The 15,540-nt window shown below is 33.0% G+C and overlaps 1 protein-coding gene across 1 annotated transcript; it reads left to right on the top strand.

The window, feature by feature from the left end:
- Positions 1–10,891: 10,891 nt before the first annotated feature.
- Positions 10,892–13,931, top strand: LOC139866208 (uncharacterized). Its single transcript, XM_071854358.1, has 2 exons — positions 10,892–11,106; positions 11,670–13,931. Exon 2 carries the CDS (start codon positions 11,702–11,704, stop codon positions 13,742–13,744), a length of 2,043 nt encoding a protein of 680 aa, XP_071710459.1. The 5' UTR covers positions 10,892–11,106; positions 11,670–11,701; the 3' UTR covers positions 13,745–13,931.
- Positions 13,932–15,540: the final 1,609 nt, after the last annotated feature.

The following is a 15,540-nucleotide window of genomic DNA, read 5'->3' as shown; positions in this document are numbered from 1 at the left end:
GATTTGTCCACAGCCTCTTTCATACTTTGCTTAATCTGTTTTTCAGTTCCAAAACTTCTCTTTTTCCGAGCTTTGCCAATACATTATTCCTTATCATCAAACTTTTTACTGTTAAGATCGTTTATAGTTGTTGCTGCTTCGTCAGCATTTCAAGAACTAGTTCGCAGTTCAAGGTGTTTTTCAGAAACTTCACATTCAAAGTATGTAAGTCCAGGAGATAGATGTTGTATGTACACATATAACTTTTGGCGTAGACATGCTGCGAGATTTCAAAATACTGATTGCTAATTCCCGATGATTCGTATGGCAATTCTTGTTACAAGATGCGAATGAGTAAATGATGGGGTTTCGGTAAATATAATGATTCTCCGGAAGGTCAAAGATTAGTGAAGTTGTGAATAAGTTTATTGCTAATGTGGTGGAACATGAAAGGTTCTCCGGTAACAAAAGGGTAATCATATATATCAAGATTATGATAAGGCTACTCTAAATGAAAAAATCGAAGTTGTCTTGCTGGAGCCGTGATAGAATTTGCTACTTTGCAAAGGGATTGCAAAGTTATTTTTGCAAATAAATGCCAAAAGATCTGACACAGATATGTGTTGAATTATGACTTTGGCTTCGAGATCTTTTTAAGTACATAACTGTGGGTAATATGTGGTTGGATCATCATCTCGATTGCTCATTATTTGAAGTGTCTTCAGAAATTTTTGAAGGTTTTGAACACAGATTGTAATCGTTAATATACATTAGATGTTCTAACACAGTTTTGAAGTCAAAGTATAGCTTTGAAAGATGTAGGAATCTAAAAGTGATAATACCGGTTAAATCTTGACTTGGATTTTGATTTGTTAGAATCAGAATGCATAATCAAATTTGGATGAGAATGGTTGTTTTGATTTCTATAAAAGAATATATATTGTTGTGAAAGTAGGGAGTATAGTTGATGATTGTTGAATCAGATTCGAAGAATACAACATATTAATTGTGAATTTATATATCCCTCGGGTATTACCTACCCGTTAAATTTTTTTTTTCACAATTAATATTTTGTACAAAAGAATTTTTATTACAGTCTTTATGAAAATATATATGTGTATATTTTCTTCAGATGTAATATAGATTTAATGAGTTAATATTAAACTTATTTGATTTACGGTTGCAACTAGAATTACATAATCTCTAAAAACTTTAGAAATTACATCACTTTTATGGAGTATTTCTTCAATAATATTATGAATTTATACTTTGCGTGATGTTGGTGTTCGTGAAATTCTTGTGAACTTCGCAAGATACGAATGATGTTATCTGAAAAGTTTCGAGTACATCGATGATGAAAGTGTAAAATCAAACATATATTTGAATAATACGCTTGATTATTATGAAATGGAATTCATTAAATTGAAACAGAGATTGTAGTTAACAATGGTTAAGTCGTTGTCGAATGATGTACATCATAGCATATTAGTAGTATGAATTAACCGAGTAGTTAAGATTCACACATAATAGCTTAGTACGGAAAGATTTATTATGGTTTAAAAATTTATATATATAAGATATACATATAAATTCTTCAGTGGCAATGAGTTAATACTTCATAACTCGTTGATACAAGATACGCGTTATTGATTCGTAATGATGTCCACAGTGATTCTTGAACTGACGGAGTTTGTGATGTTATAGGTGTTGTTGATTCTGATGTTGACTGTACTGACGATGCTGGTGACGTTGACGGTACTGTTGATGCTGTTGGTAAAACAAGTTTAGCTTGTTAATCACACACCATTTTTTTGTCAGGGTTTCTACTCTTCCTTCTATCATTTTGGTTCGTTTAACTGATTTATGGTTAGGGCTAGATTAGATAATCTCTAAGACTTTAGAGATTACATAATCACCGTGGAATGTTTTTCTAATGAATTTATGAATTAATACTTGGTCAGTTATTGTTGTTGGTACTCTTTGGTATCTATGGTGCGTATGACATTGATGCTCATGGGACAGATTGTGAAGTTGAGGCTTACGAAGCGGTTGTAGTTGGAGGTGGTTATGCTACTGGTGCTGCCGCTGGTGTTTATAATCTCTGCACCATATTCTCCAAAGCCACTACCCGAGCGCGAAGCTCGTTAACTTCTTCTATTACACCGGGGTGATTGTCGGTTCGGACGAGCGGATAAATAAAATCTAGAATTTGATGTAGTATATAATCGTGACGAGATACCCTGGAAATGAGAGAGAAAATGGTGTCTCGAACAGGTTCGCCGGTAAGTGCTTCAGGTTCTTTGTCAAGAGGGCAATGTGGTGGATGGAAAGGATCGCTTTCTTCTTGTCTCCAATGATTAAGGAGGCTACGAACCCATCCCCAATTCATCCAGAATAGATGATGGCTAATTGGTTGATCCATTCCGGTCACACTGCTTTTGGAGCTAGAGTGGGATTCCATTTCGGAATTCTAGAAACTTGAATTAATGATGAATTCCATTTCGTACGAATGAATAAGGATTTTTCGATATGAAATGATTTTTGGTTATCGGATGGTATTCTAATTACATAGAATATCCAGAGATATAGAACAAAAGATTTCGTAAATTACGGAGGAATTTGGGGATATATCAGGCAAAGTTTAAAGTAACAGATACGATAAGATATGATTTAGCAAATACGCTAAGATATGGATTTTGTCTATACACTATTCATGCAATCAATGCAATAAGACATGTATAGACGAAGAATGATAAATAGGTAATTTCATAAGGATGATGAGCAGATGATTTTCGACTAGAAATGATAAGCAAAACTTTTGACATGCAGACACGGTCGAAGTCCAGACTCACTAATGCATCCTAACGACTTATCAGTTAGACACACTAATGCAGACCTGGTTCTCTAAGACCACCGCTCTGATACCACATGTAAAGACCCGTCCTAATCCATAAGAACGAATACAATAACATATGATTACATCGCGAGGTATTTGACCTCTATATGATACATTTTACAAACATTGCATTCGTTTTAAAAGACAATCTTTCATTACATCGAAAGTTGACAGGCATACATACCATTTCGTAATATCCACCTATAAATAATCTAATATGCCATTTACTTAACCATAATCTTTACTGAACTCAACGACTTGAATGCAATGTCTTTTGAAATAAGTCATGAATGATTCCAAGTAATATCTTTAAAATGAGTTAATGCACAGTGGAAGATTTCTTTAATACCTGAGAATAAACATGTTTTAAAGTGTCAACCAAAAGGTTGGTGAGTTCATTAGTTTATCATAATCATTCATTTTCATCATTTTAATAGACCACAAGAATTTCATTTCCAGTTCTCATAAATATACGTCCCATGCATAGAGACAAAAATCATTCATATGGTGAACACCTGGTAACCGACATTAACAAGATGCATATAAGAATATCTCCTATCATTCTGGAAAATCCTTCGGACATGATAAAACAACATCGAAGTACTAAAGCATTCGCAACCATGGATGGGGTTCGTTAGACCCAATAGATCTATCTTTAGGATTCACGTCAATTAGTAGATCGGTATACTAATTCTTAGGTTACCAAGCAAAAGGGGCATATTCGGCTTCGATCATTCACCCATATAATGTAGTTTCAATTACTTGTGTCTATTTCGTAAAACATTTATAAAAATTTGCGTATGTATTCTCAGCCCAAAAATATAAAGGGTAAAAAGGCAAATGAAACTCGTCTAATGTATTTTGTAGTAAAAATACATATGACTATATTGAACAATGCAGGGTTGGCCTCGGATTCACGAACCTATATCATTCGTATATATATTAAAACATATAATGACAATTAATCAGTTTATATATATTAATATTATTAATATACTTCTTGTATTATTTATTTATATTCATCTTATATATATATATATATACTTAATATTTATGTATAAATTAGATTTAAAGTATACGATATGTCATTTATTATAAATATATATATATATCCTATATTGATGTTTAGAAATATCATATCTTGTATTAAAACTTACTATATTTGCAATATTTATTTGCGATAATAATAACAGTGATAATACTAATTATATTGTTAATATAATGGTAATAAGAATGATTTATAACTCATTATAAGTTAAATATATTTATTTTCAATAATTTGAAGTAAATACCTAATATTAAATTAAAAAGGTGATTTATAATTTTTAATGTGTTAAATTAAAATATTTTAGTATTAGTAATAAATAAATAAGTACAATGATATTAGTATCAATATTTATAACCTTAGTAATAATTGTAGCGATAATAATGTTAATGCTAATAATAACAATACTAATTATATTAGTAATATTATTAATAATAATGATAATAATAATATTATTATTAACAATAATAATGATAACAATCATAATAATACTTAAAATCATAATCCTACAAATAATCATAATAATGATAGTAATAATAATGATTAATTTAACACTAATAATAATACTTATCAACAACAACAACAATAATAATAATAATAATAATAAAAATAATAATAATAATAATAATAATAATAATAATAATAATAATAATAATAATAATAATAATAATAATAATAATAATAATAATAATAATAATGATAATAATTTTAATAAAAATAGAAGACTACCTTAAGGAAAAAGGCTTTTAAAAAAAATGCTCCATCCAGGAATCGAACCCAAGACCTCTAGTTAACCTGAACACACCCTCAACCATCCAAGCCGTGATACCTTTCTAATTAATTCTATACCTTAAATATATTTAACCCTATCTTCTTGTGTTCTTCTTCCCCCTTCTTCGTTTTCACAGAACCCATCACCAGGAGACCATAAATATTTACCACAATAACAACAAGGTGTCTAATTAATTTTAGAATTCATAAATAAAATAGAACTAACTAATTTAAGTGATTGGATTATTAGAAAATGGAAAAAAATAAAGAACAACACCTATCTGCTGTGTTCGCGTAAAAAGAAAAAAACTTAAATATTGATTTCAATTTTGAGAAGGTTTTAGACAAAAATTTCTATACGAAAAAGGTGGTAAATTACTCCTATAAACTTTATCAAACATCAATTTAATCTGAAATGCAAAAACGAATCCGAATTTCTTGATGAACACTTCGTTTGACTTTTGAACATATATATTTTGACTCCAAAATTTGTAATCGATATGAAGAATTGGGTTTTGAGATTTTGCATACAGTTTAAACGAAAAATTACTAACATAACTGCATTTAAGGATTTTGACGAACACTTCAATTTCGAGTTTTGACATAAATAAGAATGAAGCAAAGGTATCGGCTGAAACAGAAAAAGAAATATACATAAGAAATTTTGTTGTATTTTGTTTTGATTAACATTTACAGAGATCCTATATTGTGTCCGTGAATGGTGAAAGCAAAAAGATTTGATTGAGAGAATTGTTTTCTAGTGCTAAACCGTCGACATAATCACAATCAGAAGAAGAAAAACGCGAAAATCAGATACTGAAAGATATCACCTTCGTACCTATTTGATTTTATATATAATATATATTTTATATTAATAATAATAATAATAAATATATTTATAATACTGTAATATTGTTATTAATAATAAAAAACATAATAATAATAATTAGTAATAAAATATATATATATATATATATATATATATATATATATATATATATATATATATATATATATATATATATATATATATATATATATATACAAATGATGGTAAAAACAATAATAATGTTAATAATAATAATATTAATGTTAGATTACTAATGATAATAAGTATGATAATTTTTTTTAATAATGATGATGATACTAATAACAATTTAATTGATAAATACTGATAACATTGATAATGTTAATATTAGTAATAGTACTAATGATGATAATAATAACTATACTAGTAATTATAACACATTAATTGTATCAAACTTTATATCTAAATATTATATATAATAATATTAATAATACTTATATTAATAATATTTATGAGAGTAATAATATTAATATAACAGTTATGTTTTAACTTGTATCATATATTAATTATGTAATATTTAATAATCACATAATAATTTTTATTGAATATTATTTTTTTTATAAATTTTATATATTTTACAATATACATATAATAATAATTATCTATAGAAATCATATATATTTATATATGATTTATTTTAAAATACACATAATTATTTTTATATCTTATTTTTACATATTTCATTTTAATGTTTAAGTTATATTTTATAATTTCAAATTACTGTATATACTTACATTTATATATATATATATATATATATATATATATATATATATATATATATATATATATATATATATATATATATATATACATATTTATTTACAATTCTATTGTTCGTGAATCGTCGGGAATAGTCAAAGGTCGAATGTATACATGAATACAGTTCAATGTTTATGAGATTCAATTAAATATACTTTGCTTCTTGTGTCAAAATCATATTAAGATTAAAGTTTAAATTTAGTCGAAAATTTCCGGGTCGTCACAATGAAAGACTATTTAGCTTCTACTGGGTCAGGAGGAGTTAGAGCTGATGTATTTATAAAATGGCTGGATACAATGTTAGAAACCAGCTCATCTTCTCGACCAGTATCGTCTACTCAGCCAGCTACACAACAACAGCCAGTAAATGTTGATATTCAGGGGGAGCATCTTGCTATTGTTCCCTATCTGTCACCACAAGAACCAGTATCAACACAAGAACCATCAGCTGAACCCTTGCCAATTGACAAACAAAGGGTGAAATTTGCTCCTAGGGACAACCAGCCCCTAAGGAAAGGACCCCTATTTGAGGCATCTGATGAAGATACTGAGGCAGTTGTGCTAGCTGATATTATCCAGTCAGCTGGTACTGAAGACACAGCAAGGAGTGTTGTGAATGAAGACCCAGCCAGTAGTGTGCTGCTGGGTGAAACAAGTGTTGAAGACCCAGCAAAGGTGGATGTGCTGGGTGATAATCAAGATGATGATACGGTTAATCCTGCTGACTTTACAGTCTGGAGTAGTGGAAATCACTTATTTGTTCAATCACCTATCTCTCCCCGGACCCTCACTTATTTTAACAGAATACAGGATAATCATGTTAATCAGTTTCCAGTAAGTTCATCTGGCATAGTTGAATCAATCATGTATCCTCCATCTTCCCCAAAACGTCATGGTAAACACATAACTTGGGAAGATGATTCAGTTGCCCGTGGTGAGCCAGACTTATTTAAAATGAATCCAGATGAAAGAGATTCTTAGAGGCTGGAGATCACTGTACCAGAATTGCTTGAGCAAAGACAAGCTGCTATTAATGAAAGGATGCGCCAAGTTAGATTGCTGCATCATCCTCTTGATCAGCCACTCTACATCACTGCCTTGACTTATGGCATTGAAATTGGTGTATACTTAAACAACAGTGGTCAAAGGCTCTCTACTGATGATGAGAAAGCTCAATTTCAAGAGGCTCGCCAGCTGGGTATGGATCTAAGGGAGTATCGTGCTACCCTGAGAACTGAAGAGGGTAGAAAGATGATTGAAACAACAAAGTCCCTGAAAATTACTGCCGATGATTATCTGTTGGGCTTACAAGCTGAAATGCAAAGAAGGGAGGCTGTTGATGCTGAACTCGCTGAGAGGGTAAGGCTTCAGGAAATAGAAGACAAATTGGCTGCTGATAGAAAACTAGAGGCTGAGTCCCTCAAATTAGTTAAACCCATTGTCAAGGAACAGGATAAGGCCCTTGATGAACTAGAAGCTTCTGAGAAAGCACCTGCTATTGCTCCTAAAGAAACTGCTCGAACCATAGAACTATCTGATCATTATTATAGGAGCAGGTATGGTGATGTGATGTACAGAAGATCAAATCCCAGCAAGATCATCAAGGTGCACAGAGGCTCAAAAAGAGCTTTCAATGTCAGCAGGGAAAATAATGTTCAAGAAAGGATAAATTATGATGAGTTATGATCTTTAGAATTCAGTGAATGGATAGAGATATTGGAGTATTTCATTGGTAAAGATGAAAGTGGTATTAAAAAGTCATTGAAGCCAGAACTCCAAGATCTCTTCAACAAAGCTACAAAATTTGGGAATGCACCAGTGGTAAACGTAGAAGAAGTACTTTTTCAAAAACCTAAAAGAAAGAAATCTACTGGTGAATGCCCACAAAGAAGAGATCGCATACAAGAGGAGCTATCTGAAGAGGAATTAGATAAAGATAAAGATAGATAGCCCTCTAGTGCTTAAATTGTATCTTTTGTTTATTTCATTTTTCATTATGATGTTCTTGTAATTACTGTATATACTCTGTTGTAATGAAAGTGAAATGAGTTTATCTTCAAAGTCATATCAAATTATAAGATATGGATAACTCAGCAAAAGATCCTAAAAACAAACTTAAAAAGGGACAAATTTACTGCCTATTTTTCATTAGGTCCCTCGGTGCTAGCTTTAGTGTTTTCTCTATATGTCATAGGTTTTGTCATCATCAAATAGGGGGAGATTGTTGAGTCCCCAAAATAATTAAGGATTTAATTATGACAAAACTGTAATTTATTTGCACTAAAATGTTGTGTGCAGTCAGCACAAGTTTGTTTATGTATAGACAGCAGATATTGCTGTGTCGAGTGTTTAGTTTGCTGCTCAGTCTACCAGCACAAGGTAGACAATGTTCTTCAATCAGCACAGGATGTGTACTCAGCAGTTGAAGAATATCAAGTGTCTCAGCAATGAAGAACCAGCACAGCTGGAATGCAGCTTACTACACACGACATCTATGCTCAATTATAAGCATAGTAGTTTTTCCGTGTGGTCTACATCAATGGTACTATTCAACAGAAGTCAAAGACAAAGTTGAACATAAAAGGACACGCGTCGGCGGCTGACAAGTGACCTTACAAGACCACGTGGGAATGCAGAAGTTTAACGCATGTGCAGACATGGGTTATACTTTGTCAACACCTAGGGAACACAACATTCTATTTGTTTAATCAAATAGTGGTTCCAAACCGAAATGGGGTGTTCCTGCAAATAGCTACCAAAGAGGAAAGAGGAGAGCATGCTCTCTGATGCAGTTGTCCCCACAAGTACAGACATCCTATGTACCAGTGGACAATAGAACCATTACACAGTTAATAGGACTACTATAAATTGTTGTATCCACTATTGTAACAACTAGTGGTGTGGGTTTATTTATTTAGAGTCAAAAACGTGTAATAGCTTTTAGTTTACCTCTTAGCTATATTCTAGGTAATCTGTATCAACCAACTATCATTCCGCCAAGGATAGTTGTAATTATTTGTGATTCAATCAATAAAGAATAACCGTTGAAAATTACCTGTGACTCAATTTAATCTTCATGTTTGAATACTAATCGTGTTTAACTGTTAAGTTAATTAAAAGAAATTGTATTAACCCCCCCCCTACAATACTCCTGTTGTTATCAAGGGACTAACACTTAGCATTTGCTATATGCAACCTTTTGAGATTAAGCCTTAGTGGTTTATGCTGATAAACGATTTTGAGAACTGATTTTCGACAAACGATTTAAGGAAACCGTTTTATGAAACATACGAGAACTATTTACTAAAACCTGTAGATTCACTCAACTTTATGTTGATCCGTTTTGCATGCTTTATCTCAGGTATTAGTTGCTTCCGTTGTAGAACATTACTGTTACGTAGAAGTCAGGCCGAGCACTAGGACCAGAGTTAACATTTCGTTAATGGTTTTTGACGGGGTATTACATGTTAGCACGATCATTGATAGTTGGTGCCGAAGGAGCAAATTCTTGAAGTGTAGGATAAAAATTGGTGAGTTGAAGGATTTTTCGTCAGAGATATATGACGTATAGGCGTCAACTCCGGTAGTAATAGATGAAGACGGTGTTGGGGGGTTAGGCATAATTGATAATTGGATAATTGAGTCTTTTCGCGAGGGTTAGAAGAAAACGTAAAAAGAATTGAGGTGATGGTAATCCTATTTAAAATCTCAGCAATTTCATTACGATAACAATTCAGTAATTATTAGATTAAAACGGCTATAAAGCGCGTGAGGCTATAAGCAGCAAAAAAACTAGACGTTGTGCTGTGTTGATGGGACGTATCCGGCCAGGGAAGCGTCTGTGATTTTTTTCCCGTTTTTAATGCGAACCATTGACTGGCATTTTTTAACAACAATATTTTTAGAGATTATTATGTTATATTTTTTGATAAATATATAACACAATAAACTAGGGGACTTGATCATATGTGTACATACGCATATGTATATTGAAAAGACTAAGAGAAAAAGGGCGTAGTGTATTTTGAATACGCAATATAAAGAGCGCAATGCGCCAAGAATAAAGGTTGGCGGAATAAAATGATAGCGGGAGTGCGTTTTGCAGTAACATAGCGGACTGGATAACCCCGCATAAATCTTTATCCGCATTATGAAAAAAACCTATTTATATAAATATGAGGCATGAGATTTCATTTGAAGGTTGTTGATTTTCCGGACTATTCTCCCCAGATATTATGAACATCTCATGATAGTGCCCAAGACCATAATACGTTGAGTTATCGAATAAGGTAATGGATTAAGACCGGGACATTCAAACAACCCCAATCCTCAAACAACCCCAATCCTCATCCTCATTGCACTCGACCTTGATCCAATTCCATAAGAAAAACGGATCTAGGCTCGATCATTATTGTTATTGTTGTATTTATTTAAAATTGAAAATTAATCGGGGTATACTACATTTTCACGACGTCGGTGGAGTAAGGAAGTTGAAAGTAGAACACGTTGACTTGCAGATAGTAATATATATACACGTATATGCATACACATGTTAATGATTAAGCTTGAATTTAGATCAGATCTATAAATCTATTATTTTCAACAAGAAAGCGACTGTCTACTAGTGTTGCTGCTACTTGTGAGATATTAGGAACAAGAAGAACAAGACGACGACGTTTGATTTGTAGCTCAATTCCATCAAAATCTTCTAACTTGTTACCTAACCACGCAACTTAAATCTCAAGTTTCCACTTACGTGAAAGTCATTTTATTTCGTAAGAAAAGGTAAAAGTCACACTTTTGCATCTTCAAGATTCATTTGTCATCTACACTTAAGGTCACTTCATTTCATTTGATTTAATTTGATTGCGTTTTCTACTTCGATCATTTGCTTATTGAATCGGTATGGTATTGTTTTTGATTAGTTTTCTAATTCAAGATTAACTTTTGTATGATTGTTCATTGATTGCAAGTATTGCTTTGGTTACTTCATTTCACATTCTAGGGTTTCACTTCTATTATATCTACTGTATTATATATTGGTTTTGTTATTAGTATGATTATTGGAATTCAGATCTGTATCTGTATGATACTAATTTAGGTTAATGATTTTAATTAGTTATTATGATAATAGCATCTTATTAGATCAACAATTATTACTTATGCTGAGCTTATTATTGATAACAATGTGCTGATAATATCCACTTATTAGATCATAAATTTACATTTGCTGGATGTTGATAAAAGAAGGATTATAATTACGTTCTCATGATTGTTAGTAGATTTTGATTTTGGATTGATTTATTATTAATAAAAGAAAGATTATAATTGTTTAAATTGTGATATAGATTGGATATTGGCTATTTGTTGGGATCCAGTCATGTTTAGGCAATCACCACATAGAAATGGACGAAATAAAGGGTTAAAGATTAAGCATGTATTGCAAATCTGTGTTTTGCTTGCTGTGAGTGTATGGCTGCTTTACCAGCTCAAGCACTCAGGTATTAAAAAACCGGTTTCTGCAAAAGCTGAGAAGTTAGCAAATGATGGTAAAAATGATGATGTGGTAACGTTAGGGAGAAAAGGTCTGATTAATCCTAAAGTAGTTGAGGATGGAAATAACAAAGACCAAGAAGAAGTTGATGAAAATAACGCTACTAGTGAGGAGGATAATGTTAATGAACATGATAAGATTGAAGAGGAGGATAATAGTGTAAAAAGTAGCGAGGAAGACGTGAGTGGTGATAGTAAATATGATGGAGAAGAGAAGAGTAAAGAAAAAGAGGATGCAATTGAAAAGATGAACGTGACTGAAAATCGGGGTGATGAAACCGATAAGAAACAAGGAAGTGAGAATGGTGTTGATGGTCGTGACAACATCGATAAATTAGGGTCAACAGATGGTCAAACAAGTGATGGAAATGATGAGAGTGTGAGAGAAGAGAACACAAAAGGAGATGATGCATCATCAAGTGAAGTAGTGGTTGATGAATCAAAGAAGACGACGGTATTTACAGACTCGACTAATATAAGTTCAGACCCGAACTCAGCTCAAACCGAGTCAACACAGACCGAGTCAAGTGAAGGAACATATTCTACCAACAATGGAGCAACTACAGACGAGAACCCATCAACTGATGAGCAAAAAGCTGGAAATACAGACTCCAACTCCAATGTGAAAGCTTTGGCCGAGTCAAATCAGACGGTGTTTAACAAGCAAACTGATAATGGTAGCAATAATGAATCAAATTTAGAGTCAAACACTTCACAAGTCGATTCAATGGAGACAGAGTCCAAGGAAGACTCTACAAATCATGGTGCAAGTTCAGATGTGAAAAGTGACTCGACACCCCAGATGGAATCCGAGGGGAAAACTCAGGGTACGGACTCTAACAGCAAAGGATCAAGCTTAAATTCAAATTGGCCTCATAATGATTCAAGTCAGACAGATTCCAAGGAGCAGACTGATACTAGCAACAATGGAGAACATTCAGAGTCAAACTCAGCAAGCAACGGGTCAACCCCCAATGAGAAAACTCAAAGTACTGATGCTAATAACAATGGAGGAACTTCAGAGTCAAACTTGGTACAAAACGAGTCAACCACCAATGAGCAAGCTCAAAGCACTAATGCTAATACCAATGAAGGAACTTCAGAGTTAAATTCTGGACATAATGAGTCAACCCCCAATGAGCAAACTCAAAGTACTGATGCTAACAAAAATGGAGGAACTTCAGAGTCAAACTCTGTACAAAATGAGTCAGTTGTCAATGAGAAGAGTCAAAGCACCGACGCTAATAACAATGGAGGAACTACAGAGTCAAACTCGGTGCAAAATGAGTCAACCGTCAATGAGCAAACTCAAAGTACTGACGCTAACAACAATGGAGCAACTTTAGAGTCAAACTCTGTACTAAACGAGTCAACCCAGACAGAATCCAATCAGCAAACTCAAAGTGCAGACTCGGGTAACAATGAAAATTCAGATTCCAACTCAGTACAAAATGAGTCAACTTCCAATGAACAAAGTAAACAAAGTACAGACTCTACTGTAGCACAAAACGAGTCAACCCTAAATGAACAAAGTCAACAAAGTACGGACTCTACTGTGGCACAATACGAGTCAACCCAAACGGAGTCCAAGGAGCAAAATCAAGTATCAAACACTAGCAAAAATGAAGGAGCCAAAGAGCCTGAGAGTACAAAAACAACAACAGATTCTGACAAGACAACTGGATCAAAAGAAAATGAACAAGCCTCAAATGAAAATAACAATACAGGAGGAGGAGGGTCAGTTCATAATGATGATTCTTCAAGTGTATCAATACCACAAGATGAGAAAGATGGTGCAACTGACCTGGGATCTTTGCCAGCTGGAAATGAAGGAAACAGCCGCAGCCATGATTCTGCAGCTGCAGAGTAATGGCTACGACTTCTTTTTTTTAACGCTATATTATAGAGTCTATTAACGTTTCGGTTCTATTCTTTTTGTGCACTTCGAGTTCTATTGCAAAGTTAATATGATGTATTATGTATCAGCCAGTGGTGTTACCTTTAGTCATATGTAATGATGATGGCACTTGACACGTTTTTATAATGGATATCAATTATCATTTATGTAAGTATTTATATTTGAAGTTTTTCATTTTGTTACAAGACTGGGGAAAGGAATATCATATTCGTAATAATACACAAAATTAATTAATTGAACTTCGATCTGTTTTGTGAAAATATGTTAAATGTTATGCGGGAATGCTACATTGAACAGTTTAGTATAAAATATGTACTAAATGAGCAATCAACTAGAAAAAGGAGCCCGCGCGATGCTGCGGGACCTTTAGGTTGCGTATTCATAGTTAACGGAGCGTATTATAGGTGTGTATATGTATTGAATATAGTTTGAGGTATTGAGCGTTTTTTTTAAGTGTCCGTTTCGCGTATAGTTAGTCCCGTTGTGTTCGTGAGATTTTTTTGAGTTGAACGGTGGGCTCGAAAAAATTTAACTCGCACCGAGCGAGAAGATAGGACCCGCTAAAAATTCGGGTGGAATTAGTTTCTTTTATTTTTATAAAAATGTATATTTACACTTTTTACCCTCAAAGAATGTAAATTTGAGGGTTTGTTGTGTATGTTGAGGCAAAGTTGAAGTGTCGATTGATTGCAGTGTGAACGCAAATCATCACTTTTAGTATATAGGGGTAATAATAATTTCTTTATTTAGATAACTACTTATCTGTGAATAGAGGTCAATTAAATTAAAACATTGCATCCAACTTCAGTACCAGATGCCTTATAGGGTTCAATATCTACAACTTACGTGACCTCCGGAGCGCTGTTTGGAAACAAGCTTTGCACCATCATTTACTCGTGATAATCACACACACTATCAATTATACATGAGAAACTCCGGAGTTCTGATTCGCTACATTCAACATCGTTATCCCATGACAACCTATGGTGTAGGCACATCAGATCGCCCCTAACCAACGTTTCTTTGTAAGGATTTAAAGGCTTGATCTGTTAAATTGGATTTAAAAAAGTGGAATAATTGGTCAAACGAATTCAGCTTTTGCTTATATTTGCGACCCTCTCCTTGTTAGAAAGAGTGGGTCGCAAATATAAGCAATCCAAATGTTTTAACATTCAGGTGGCTCTAGAGCCTAACATGCACGTGCACTCATGATATTAAGAATGTGTAATTGTGCTCAATTAATGTTAGCACGAGACCACCAGTAACACAGTGACATGGGGCGGAATCATCACCATCACGCCTCAATCACCCCCATAATGCAGTGTCATGAAGCTTTTTTGAGGGCGTGATTGATCACTTCATGAAGACCATCACTAGCATAATCAAATATTGGACCAATCGGAATGTATGAAATATAGCCGTTAAAAAAAATAACAACAACAAAAATAAGGAAGAAAAAAAAAGAAGCCATATGACTGTTTGTTAAATTAAATGAAAAATAACAACTTTAATTACGTTTTTTAACCTATATAAACACGTACAATCTTTATATTTTTACAGACATTCCATACAATCTTCCTCTCATTCCGTACAATTTTATACAATTCTTCACAAATTTATAAAAATGTCCAACCCAAATCATAATAATTTTCAGTCCAAAATGACTTTGAATTTACGAATCTTTTCAACTTCAAGGTACCAAATACGTCAACAATTCTTCGGGGTAATCGACCAACACTTCCATTACC

Source organism: Rutidosis leptorrhynchoides, chromosome 9, assembly GCF_046630445.1.
Source record: "Rutidosis leptorrhynchoides isolate AG116_Rl617_1_P2 chromosome 9, CSIRO_AGI_Rlap_v1, whole genome shotgun sequence".
Classification (NCBI taxonomy): domain Eukaryota; kingdom Viridiplantae; phylum Streptophyta; class Magnoliopsida; order Asterales; family Asteraceae; genus Rutidosis; species Rutidosis leptorrhynchoides.
This window is presented reverse-complemented; position numbering and strand designations above follow the sequence as displayed.

Coding starts and splice junctions, on each gene's coding strand:
- LOC139866208 (XM_071854358.1), top strand. CDS start 11,702: ATGTTTAGGCAATCACCACATAGAAATGGACGAAATAAAGGGTTAAAG.